This window comes from Carlito syrichta, unplaced genomic scaffold (genome assembly GCF_000164805.1).
Source record: "Carlito syrichta isolate Samal-C Ts95f unplaced genomic scaffold, Tarsius_syrichta-2.0.1 Scaffold169430, whole genome shotgun sequence".
Classification (NCBI taxonomy): Eukaryota; Metazoa; Chordata; class Mammalia; order Primates; family Tarsiidae; genus Carlito; species Carlito syrichta.
In genome coordinates, this window is record NW_007113526.1 from 438,464 (window position 1) to 450,489 (window position 12,026).

General features: G+C 36.0%; 1 protein-coding gene across 1 annotated transcript in view; it reads left to right on the plus strand.

Annotated features, from left to right (window-relative positions):
- MED13L (mediator complex subunit 13 like) overlaps positions 1-12,026 on the plus strand; it is a 305,115-nt gene that overhangs the window by 250,756 nt on the left and 42,333 nt on the right. Inside the window, exons 9-14 of the mRNA XM_021709241.1 lie at positions 1,460-1,564; positions 4,391-5,122; positions 5,869-6,094; positions 7,096-7,201; positions 7,512-7,636; positions 9,972-10,071. Coding sequence (XP_021564916.1) covers positions 1,460-1,564; positions 4,391-5,122; positions 5,869-6,094; positions 7,096-7,201; positions 7,512-7,636; positions 9,972-10,071 — 1,394 coding nt within the window. The remainder of the gene's footprint in view (positions 1-1,459; positions 1,565-4,390; positions 5,123-5,868; positions 6,095-7,095; positions 7,202-7,511; positions 7,637-9,971; positions 10,072-12,026) is intronic.

Here is a 12,026-nt window from a genome sequence, read left to right on the forward strand (position 1 = left end):
GCCCAGGCGGGTCTTGAACCCGCGGACTCAGGCAATTCACTCACCTCAGCCTCCCAAAGCACGGGATTACAGGCTGAGCCACCAAGCCCGGCAAACCTTACCTTTCTACAACTCTAACAGATCTTAGCCCCTCTATCAGCAGCACAGGACAGGGAGGTGAAACATTCCGTAGGGCAGAGGAGAGCAGACAGCAAGAGGTCTGCCTGTAGTGCCACCATTGAAGCACTTGCAGACTTTTGTAGCGAAATCAGCAATTCAAATATACTTCCCCACGTTCTTATTTTAATTATATAATCAAAACGATTGACTCTTTGCTATTGCTTGTCAGTGACAAGTAGGAAATATTTTTGCTTTCTGTTTTTAGTTCACATTAAAAGTCATAACTCTTTAAAAAAAAAAACATAAAAGTGCTGCCCTTAAATGCTTGTAAATATTGTACAGGTTAAGTACTCCTTATCTGGAATGGCTGGGACCAGAAGTGTTTGGTATTTTAGATTTTTTTGGATTTTGGATATTTGCATATAGATGAGATATCTTGGGGGCGAGGTGCAAGTGCAAACACAAAATCTATTTATGTTTTGTGTACACCTACCCTGAAGGTAATTTTATACAATATTTTAAATAATTTTGTGCATGAAGCAAAGTTGGTATACATTGAACCATCAGAAAATAAAGGTGTCACTATCTCAGCCACCTGTGTGGTCAGTCTGGTTGTTTGGCATCACCATCATTCCTGACTCTGAATTTATATGCTACTGATAAGCAGTCATTTTTTAACACTTACATAGTAAGTTCTTAACAGTTAAAAATATGACATTCCATTAATACCATATAAAAATAATGTGTTCAGAGTAACTAAGCAGAAGAGTAGCATCATCAGAAATTCTGTATCAACTGTTAGACAAGCAGCAAACAGCAGCAGGTTACCAGTCTCCACCTATAATGCTGTGTTTCAGTTTAAAAGTTACTGTGTACTGTATTGTAATCCCTTTGGAGAAGCTGCATAAACTATGTTGTGCACATATGTTTTGACTATGAGCTGCCACATGAGGTCAGATGTAAAATGTTATATTTGTGGCATCATGGTGGTGTGCTAAAAGTTTTGGATTTAGGAGCATTTTCTGTTTCAGACTGAAGATAATCTATAGAAGCTTTGAGAGTGATTTACACAATCTATCAGAGGGGTGATTTGTTTTTAAAAGTGACAACCTATAGTGCTAGATATCGTTTAATTACTAATTGTATACACTACCCATGTTAAAATGTTTATTAGGCCTAAGCAGAAATAGTTTGAATCCTGCTTCTACTGCATAGAACAAGTAATTTTTTTCCTCTGGTTGTTCTGCACTGTATGTCAGCAGGATACCATTGCCATGAAAGATGTTTTCAACCCTTTTTAACATTTTTCTCCTTAATGGGTATTATGTTCACATATAAATCACATTTTTGTCCTTTTTAGGAGGAGCCAAATGTCAACTCCAACTCTTGAAGAAGAGCCTGCTAACAATCCTGCTACTTGGGATTTTGTGGATCCAACCCAAAGAGTCAGCTGTTCTTGTTCCAGGTAAGTAGTAAAAAAGGCAAAATAGTAGTCAGATAGAAGGATGGCACATTTTGTTGGCTCATCTCCTGGCCTTATTGACTAGTTCTTCCCTGTCTTTTTGCTTTGTTTTGAATTACCTTCCTTGTCCAGTGAGAAGAAAAAAATGTCATTTTTTTTTTCTATGTAGATGATATGTTTTTATTGTCAGGACTCAGAAAGAACTTATGGACAACTGACCCTGTTAACAAATTGCTCCCACACATTTTTTCTGGTTAACTACTTCAAACCTAAAGGCATCAGTTTGAAAAGACAGTCCCTAGCCTTTTAAGTGACTTTATTTAACCACTGTTAATTTTAATTGAGTAGAGATATGGGGGGAGACCCCAAAATGTCCAGAATTATTTTTTGGAGGGTGATCCCTTTGTAGTACAGGCCTCCCCTGCTGGGTAAATTTTGTAGGAACCCGTGGGCATCAGTGTACCAGCTAGCAATGTTGTTAGTGGCTATGTTAGGCTTTAGTGAATTTTTTTTGGAGATTATTTCACCTCGTTTGCCCTTTACTTTTGTCTCTACTTTTGTTAACCTGCTTTACTTTTGTCTCTAGGTTGTTGTGAATTGTATGACAAAAAGTATTTAGCCATTAAATTGATTTATAGACAGCATATAGCCAAGTTACAATCCACCTTTAGCATATCAATGGATATAAATCATAGTGTATTTAACTTGTGCCTTCATCTAATTTTCCTGCTCTTTTCCTTAACCCAGATTTTTTCACTTTTAAAAAGTAACCTTTTTACTGATTTATATAACATTTTTATTAGGAATTATTTTTGTAACACTTTAAGTATAAATAAGCAAATAATGCTTTTTTCTTTTTGTTTTCTGGAACTATTGCTCTATTTCCTTGCCAAATTCTTATACCCTCAGGTCTTTTTTATAGTTGTATATATACCAGGACACCACTGTATTGGCTTCTAAACTTTTATCCATACTTTCACATAGTCTTATATTTTTTAGTGTGTCTTTAAGAAATATTCTTAATGTTGACATGTGTTTTTCCAAAAATCAGGTCCCCTATTGCAGTCATTTTAATCACAGTTTTCCCTTCTTGGCCTAGAAATCTGACCATTTGTTTATTTATCTTCATGTTCAACTCTAGTCACTGGATTTCACAGTGACATCATTTGAAATGTCCATTGTAGTTTTTCTCTTTTCCTCATTCTTTTAGTCTCCATTTATTTCTGTACTGTTTGGTCCTGCCTCAGATTTCTATCATCAAGTCACCTGTGTAGTATGCTTTCTTACCCTTATCTACCTGCTGTCTGCTTCTGTCAGGTTCCTTTCCTGCTTAGAAATTTGCCATGACAGTCTCTTACCTACTGGTACATCCCTAATTATAACCATTTTGCAATACAGCAAGTCATTAAATACAGTTGAAGAAACTTAATAAGATTATCTACTTTGTAAAAAAAAAAAAAAAAATCCTTACTTTAAAGTGGATATCATAAAATATCTACCAAAGGACTTTGTGTATTAAATACACTCTGAGAAATTCCAAATTAGAAAGTCTTATGTAGAAGATTTTAAGATTCTAGGTTCTAGAATAAGCATCTTTAGGAGATTTAATTAAGACATTTTTCAGTGATACGTTCACATGTTACTGTAGTTCCTTGCCCCTTGGGTTTAAAGGCAAGAAGTTTGGAAATTTTTGTTTTATATTTTTAGGGTAGCAAAGACTTTGGCAAGAATGTTTTCAGATTATCTGCTGGAGGATTAACAAATCCATTATGGAATGGTCCACTCCTCCCACTATTTAATTGCCTTATGGAGCAGGACAGCCATCCTGGTGTCCCACTGTACCATCCCATTACGCCACACAAATCCGTTTTACTGCCCACTAGGGCATTATTTAGTGCAATGCAGCAGTAATTTAATGCCACCCTAGTGGCCTCAAAGAGTTACTACTATACCGGCAGGAGAGCACATTTTTCCTTGGGAATGATTTATATATTGGGAGGAACTGGCTGACCTGCTATATAACTTGGTTGTACAGATTAAACCATGGCATCATCTAGTGGGCCCTTACTGAGCCATTTCTCACACCTGTGCTTGCCAAGAAGTATGTTAGGATATGAGCAGACCTGGTGTTTTTGCTTAGATGATTCAGGTGCATTTGTGTATGTGTGTGGTTTTAATGTTCACTCATCTTTTTACTTCTGTCTCATTTTAATATGTATCTGTAAATTACAAAGTTGTCTTTTATCCCTTCTTCCCTAGATATAATAGCATATCAGGTTTCTAGTATATTTATCCCATTAAAAATGTTCTTAGTGTTGATCCTCATTATTTTAGTTTCATACTTTGAGGGAGAGTTGCCTAGTTATTTTATTCCCAACTTACAACAGTACAATCCATTATAAGCCATTTTGTATTAGTGTTATTGAATATTGTAAAGCAGAAATTGGAAATTTTTTGTTTTTTCTTGGCAGACGATCTCATGACTCTTCTTTTATAGTTTTAGGATGCGTATATAAATAGGTTATCTGCAGCCCTCACCAAATTGAAAAAATTTGGAGTGTTTTCAAATCAATAGTTTGTAGGAGTTAGCAGTATATACATTTATTGTTCAGTTTCTTATCTGCTTAATTTGTATGTGATTCTTTTTTTTCCATAAGAGTGTATGACATTTTTAATCATTATAAATATAATTAAAACCTAGAGCACTTTTAGATGTATTGGTGCATGTAATATGTGCTTTAAAAGGCATAATCTTGTCAAGACACGTCTTTTGTAATATAATGATGCAGGTCATTTTATTTGTTGATTTCATTTTAACTCTCATTTCAGACATAAACTTTTAAAACGTTGTGTAGTAGGACCCAATCGACCTCCCACAATATCTCAACCAGGCTTCAGTGCAGGACCTGTGACATCTTCATCTTTACCACCTCCTGCTTCTTCTAAGCACAAAACAACAGAAAGGCAGGAAAAAGGAGACAAGTTGCAAAAGAGACCCTTGATACCGTTTCATCATAGGCCTTCTGTGGCCGAAGAGTTATGCATGGAACAAGATACACCAGGACAGAAGCTAGGGTTGGCAGGGATAGACTCCTCCTTGGAGGTGTCTAGCAATAGGAAGTATGATAAGCAAATGGCTGTGCCTTCCAGAAATACAAGCAAGCAAATGAATCTGAATCCTATGGATTCACCTCATTCCCCGATTTCCCCTCTGCCACCAACACTCAGCCCTCAGCCACGAGGTCAGGAAACAGAGAGTTTGGACCCACCATCTGTCCCTGTGAATCCAGCCCTCTATGGAAATGGGCTAGAACTCCAGCAGTTATCTACTCTGGATGACAGAACTGTCCTCGTAGGCCAAAGACTGCCTCTGATGGCAGAGGTCAGCGAGACAGCCTTATATTGTGGGATTAGGCCCTTGAACCCGGAGTCATCAGATAAGTGGTGGCATAGTTACCGTCTCCCACCCAATGATGATGCTGAGTTCAGGCCTCCAGAGCTCCAGGGTGAGAGATGTGATGCCAAAATGGAGGTAAACTCAGAGAGCACTGCATTGCAAAGGTAAGGCCCCTCTCCATACCACCCACCTATCACCCACGGAAAGGGCATGCACTCTCTCCTCATCTCTTCCTACTAAACGTTCAGATCCAAAATGAAAGCAGACTTTTTTTGTCATTCTAGATTCTGCATATACAAGTTTACAGATAAAATGCTTTGTCCTACATGAAGTTTAGCACACATCATTTAAGCACACTGACATGTAAGGTCTCTTTGTGCCATTTTAATATTAATTTATTTTTGGCCTGGTGTTTGTTAGTTAAAGAATATAGTTTTATGAGACTTTCCATACTGCGGTCAGTGCCTTCTTTGTATATTAACACTTTTAAGGAAGACTTTGCATGCTTTGGGTATATATCATGTGTCTAGTAATAATATTTATAGCACTTTTGAGCCACCCATTATTCTAAACACTTGACACAGATTGTCTCATTTAATCTTCACCACAGCCATATTATTATGTTAATTTTATATCTGAGAAACTAGGGTCATGCAGTTAGTAAATGGTACAAATAGTTTGAACCTAGGCAGTCTGTCCTGAGAACTCATGCTCTTAAGTGGAATCTATGGAATCAGAGACAGAAACATATTCTTTACACAGACTACTAGGTTTTATTTAATTATGAATATAATTTTGAAAAGCAAATCACTATATAGTTATGTTTTTAGTTTTTTCCTAAGGTTTAGTATACTGCTCTTTAAAAATAATTTTACCTTGTTTGTCTTTTTTGTCATTTTTTTCCTTTTAGACTCTTAGCACAGCCTAACAAACGGTTTAAAATCTGGCAAGACAAACAGCCCCAGATGCAGCCGCTCCACTTCCTTGATCCATTGCCTCTGTCACAACAACCTGGAGACAGTTTGGGAGAAGTCAATGACCCATATACCTTTGAGGATGGTGACATAAAATACATCTTTACAGCCAACAAGAAATGCAAACAAGGGATGGAGAAAGATTCCTTGAAAAAGAATAAGGTACCATTTAACATAGAGTCTAGCTTGGTGTTGGTTTCTATCTATGCCGGTACAACATGTGTGGGAAGATTTTGGAGGCAGAATGTTTGAGATAGTCTTGCCTGATTGCTCTGTCCCCATATTCATGCTCTTGGTATTATTGTATTGAACAGCGTATTGTTCCTTTTTATGTCATGGCTCACCTTTGTTTAAAAGTCAGCCGAACATAAATGAAGCCTCATATTTTCAAGGCTGTAGCTTGTACAATGCATGTTTTCTCTCATATGCTAATTCTTGTTGGCCTATGCTCCCTGCTTATTTCTTTTTAAATATTATTCCAAAATACCCAAAATATAAAGGAAAAAATGTTGATAACATTATCTACTATTTATTGAGCGCTTATTATACTTACTTTGCTGAGCGCTGTACCTGTGTGTTCTCTGGATTAATATCGACACTGCCTATAGACTATTAGTATTAATTCTATTTGGTTTTATTGTCATAAACACGAATACTGGATGTGTCTGCTGTCTTTAGCCTTCAATTTTAAGACATTATAAAATACTGGGCCATCAAAAGAGGTATTCTTAAGAGTAGAGAAAGTAAGACAATTATAACAGGCCAGTATAATTCAGGGGAATGTTTTTTAGATTCCTTTACAGAGATCTGTCTAGATCCAGAAAGTTTGATCTATAATTCAGCATCTAAAATATCATTAAAGGCAGCTTTTAATAACACCATGGTGGTCTGTAATCAAATGCCACCAGTACCATTTAGGCATAAAACACTGATTCACTCAGAATACCCTATGGGATTGAGAGGAACGTGGGGGAGTTCTTGGTTCTGTTTAAATTCCAGAGAAAGGACATATCTTTTATTTCCTTTGGTTGCATAGACCATGGTTTATCATACTTGTGCTCATAACAAGTTCCATTCTACCCTCTAATTCTTTGTGTTCTCCCTCATATTTCACACTTTGGGTTGGTGTTCATGTGTTTTGTTTGGCTGAATTTATTATACAGTCAGAGGATGGATTTGGTACCAAGGATGTCACTACACAAGGTCATTCCACGCCGGTGCCTGATGGGAAAAATGCCATGTCTATTTTCAGTTCTGCTACTAAAACAGGTGTGTACAATGATTATTTGCCTCACTTGGATTGTTGCTAAAATAAAATGCAAGGGAGATACTTCTTGATTTAAAATTATTTTCTTACTATAATACCAGTAATTTGATCTCATCTTTATATAGTATTCATAGTTTTTCAGTTCCTTTCAAAACTGATAAACATGTTTGGAAATAATTGTCTCTAAATTTAACTAAAACCATAGGGAAAAATTCACAGGCAGGTCTTATTCATTGAGATCCGTGTCCTCTCCTCACTCCTTTTCGCTTGATAAAGTTGCTCATTCTGTTTCTTTTGCCTCTTTTCCTATAGATGTCCGGCAGGATAATGCTGCTGGCAGAGCTGGCTCCAGTAGTCTCACGCAGGTGACAGATTTGGCACCTTCTCTGCATGACTTAGACAACATCTTTGATAATTCTGATGACGACGAACTTGGGGTAAGTCTGCCATAGCTACACATCCAGAAATTTCACTAAATGGAAAAGAACTTTATGTTATTGTTTTAGTATTTCTTTATAGTCTGGTCTACTAAATTTGGAGGCTCTTATTTCCAGTTCTGAATGTTCTTTAAAAATGTTTGTGTACTGGAGTCCAGTCACTCTGCATTTTTAAAAAAAGGTATACTTTGAAAAGGTTCTTGTAATTATTTGGGTAGTGTGCCTTACACCCCTGGGGTTTTGTTTGTTGAGGACTTTTTTTATCCCAATTGTAAATATTAAAATCTTTGACATTTAATAACTTCTTCTGCCAGGAATGATGGCTCACACCTGTAATCCCAGCACTTTGGGAGGCCAAGGTGGGAGGATCTTATGAGGCCAGGAGTTTGAGAACAGCCTGGGCAACATAGCAAGACCTTGTCTCTTAAAAAAAAAAAAAAAAAAAAAGCCTGATGTGGTGGTGTGTGTCTGTATCTCCAACTACTTGGGAGGCTGAGATGGACAGATTACTTGAGCCTTTGAGCCTGGGCTAGCTGGAGTGAGACTCTGACTCAATTAAATTAACAAGTAAATTATTATAAATATCATGCGACTGTAAGAAATGTATTATGTAATTCCTTTAGATCAGATTTTAAAAATAAACTTTTTATTCATCCAATAAGTCAGACATTAGATATACAAGTGTGATCTGCACTTCTTAGGATCATGATAGGGAAATAGAATTTATCTACATAGAAGTTAAATAATACAAGGCATCATATGATTTAAGTGTAGAACAAACCTTGATTAAGTAACAAAATGAACTATATGGGCTTTCAGGAATAATGAACAGACCATTGGTCTGCTTTCTGATGGTCAGTAGAGACTGATCATGCTAGGGAGGTTTTGGCCAGGCTTAAAACTTTGGACTTCACACTTTACTGATAATATGTTTCTCTTGAGGCCTACTGAGTATAGGACTGAAGTGGTAGAAGTGAGTGCTGTCTTGTATCAATTTGATATGCAGAAAACATGTATCCTCTTTCTGGTAATGTTTAACTCTGGGTTCTGAATTCATGCAGTGGCTTTGTGAAGGATAAGGACATGGCAGTGTGAAAAACTCTGGTGGAAGAAATGACTTGTTTCTTTATTGCTGATCCAGGCATTGCAGGTCCTTTTTGAAATTGACTATCTAGAGAAAGTCAAGTACAGTCTGGGATTGGTTTTAATGATCCTGAGGGTTAGGCTAGGTGCTTTGGTAGTGATGATGGGAACAAAAAATGAAAAGAAAAGGAATCACAAAGAAGTAGAAAGAAAAGGAAAAAGCAAACAGTAAGAAGTGGCCACCATGCCTGGTGATTGTTGTTACTGCTCTGGCCCATTGAATTTATTCTCTGTATAATTATAAGTTACTGTTGGGCTTAATGAAGAAATGTTTTAGTTTTTGGAATATATCTTTGGTAATGTTAATATATGCAAAAGAGAATTGGATTTTTTTTTAAAATCACATTTTCATTTCTTGGAAATGAGTGTTTCTACTTTACTCTGATTTCTACTCTGGTATTTAATCACATGAGCAGTTTAACTTAGAATCTATTGCTAATCCATCTTACTAGTAAATGGAGTTGGGAGCCTGCTGGCTAAGTTTTCATCTCATGTGTTTTTAAATGTAATTTAACATATCAACTATGATATTGTATAAGTAACTAAAAGGCCGTTTATTTGTAAGAATTCTTTTTTAGGCTTTATTTAGTTTTGTCACCAATTCATTTGCTCTTAAGGATAATCTTGCCTAGTAAGGGACTTGATTTGTTTTGAGTAACAGATCAGAGAAAAATATTATGTGTATATTTTAATAATTTTATGAAATAAGGTTGCTTTTTTGTGAAGATGAATAGTAACTGTCAAAGAAGGTGCAGAAGATACCCAGTTTGTTGAGGTAAAAAAATTTTTTGAAAAATCACTTGGGAGGACTTGAGGGTCACCTCTTTTAGCCACCTGCTTGCCTCCAAACAGAGGGAACCAGATTAATTTCCAGTTACTGCTGGTAACACCACACTAATGTAATCATCATGTTCATGAAACTACTCTTCTAATGACCTAGAAGGAAAGGATTGCTGTAGGTAATCTTCCATCACAAGATTTATGAAAAAAAAACAAAAGCAAAAAAACACTGTACCTTGGTTTCTCTTACCTGATGGACTTGTAGTCATCTCCTTTGTTTCACTGTCTGCTGGTATTTCTAGAAGTTCACTTGGTAGATGCTATGTAAGGAGGCATACATTAGGAAATATTTGACTGCTTCCTGCTTATATACACACATTACTTTGTTTTAATAATAGCAATCTGTTCTCAGGCTGTATCACCTGCACTGCGCTCCTCAAAAATGCCTACAGTTGGTACAGAAGACCGACCTCTTGGGAAGGATGGAAGAGCTGCTGTTCCTTACCCCCCGAGTAAGTAGAGGGATTGACTGAGTCTTTGCAGCTCACTGCCTATGACTTAGTAATATTGTTTTCGTACTCAGTGGTGCTTTATCTGAAATTTCCTTCCTTCTTTTTTCCTTTGACAAAATTGTAACTATGAATTAAAACTTATATCAGTTGGTATGTCTGAGATGATAGGTAGCTAATCATACATAGAAACCATCTTTATTTGAATTCCTTTTCCTTTGATTTCAAATTGAGAATTAACTTTTATAGCTTAAAATAGGGGGGAAAGTGTTTTAGGTTTGTCTTTCTAATAGACCTTTTTTAGTAGAATAAGTGCTGCCCAAGTGATTTTCAGAGTGATATTCTACTATGAGACCTTGTGTAAAGTGTTTCAATTTTTGTAAATTTAATTCACTCAAGGAATATTGAATATTTGTTTCAGGATCCTTTTTTCAAGATTTATATTGAAGTTTTTGTGTTTCCTTTTGAATTCTACCAGCTTTATTATGTATGCTGGCAAAAAGAGAAGAAGCCTTTCTTTTAAAAAAATGTATTTTCTTTACCTTAAGAAACCACATTATTCTGCACAAGAAAAGAAAGTTAGGGTAGCTTACGTGGATACTCTAAAGCAGAAACATAATTCTATTGCAAATCATTCTTTAATATCTCTCATTAACTTCAGCTGGTAATGAGAACAAATTGAGGGGAAAAACCACCATGTCATAGGGATGAGTCAAAAAGTTTTATGAACCTATAAATGTAGTGCTGATTTACTCAAATGTAGAAGTGGGAAGTATACAGAGATTGGATTTTGACAGCTTTAGTGGATCCATAGCTTTTTAAAATATGCAAAGCTTTCTCAAGCATGACATGGATGAAAATGAATAATGATAGTCAGCCAGTTGCCGTAGTTTTTTTAATTAAACATTTTTCTTATTTTTATTATTCCATACTGCAGAATTTTGCAAACATAGAACTTCACAGTTAAAGGAAACAGCAGGAAAATAGATACATACAGAATAGATCAGATGAGTGAATTTTCCCCCTTGTTTGAACCAGTTTTATCCTTTGCCTCTTTTTGACATGTAGTGATACGTAGCGCTGTGAAATGGTGAAAGGTCTGGTAATTTGTCCAAGATTATTATTTCACAAACATCCTGCTAGTTAGTGTCATTGCCCTGTGAAGTATATTGTGTACTCAGTCCTTTCATTTTTATTCAGAAAGGAATTGTGTTAAAAGAAGTCATTCAAACTTTTATGATAAGGTACAGATTATAAAAACAAGTGAATTTGAAATACAGCACAGACAGATTGGCACCAGGAAAATCCAGATGTGCAGGAGTCAAGATGCTCTTTTTAATGTGTACAAGGCATGAATGTAAATGTGTGATTATGAGAGTACATATATTTTTGGGGAGGGTGGGATGTGTTGGGGGGTTATACATACAATATTTCCTCACAAGAAATGATGATGAAAAAAGCATGATGAGAAAAAATGTGAAGTTAATTTTAATGGCATACAGTATTTCATTTAACTTAATCAAAATATTGTAAGTTTTATATGTAACTCGTATAAAAGTATTGATATTTTACATTCTTTTAATAAACCAAAATGGATAATAGTTGTCCATATTTTACATTGTTTTTGTCTGAAGTCATTGGAGTCCAGTGTCTGACACATGCAGCCCGTCTCCGTCTGGCCATGCCCCATTCTGAGTGCTCAGTAGCTCCCTGTGGCTGGTGGATACTGTGCTGGAAAGCATAGGCATAGGTTCATAAGTATTCATTTGTTTATGGAATATGGCAGAAAGCAGTACACAGTAACAAATGTGTTTGGTTTAGCATCAAGTTTCATTTAGGTAGTATAATGTTATAATAAAGGAATAAAACAGAAGTGTTTTTCTTGGGTTTTTGATTAATCACTTATGAATTTTTGTCTTTGAAAGCATGTCAGTTTGAAGTGTGAGTCTTTCAATAGA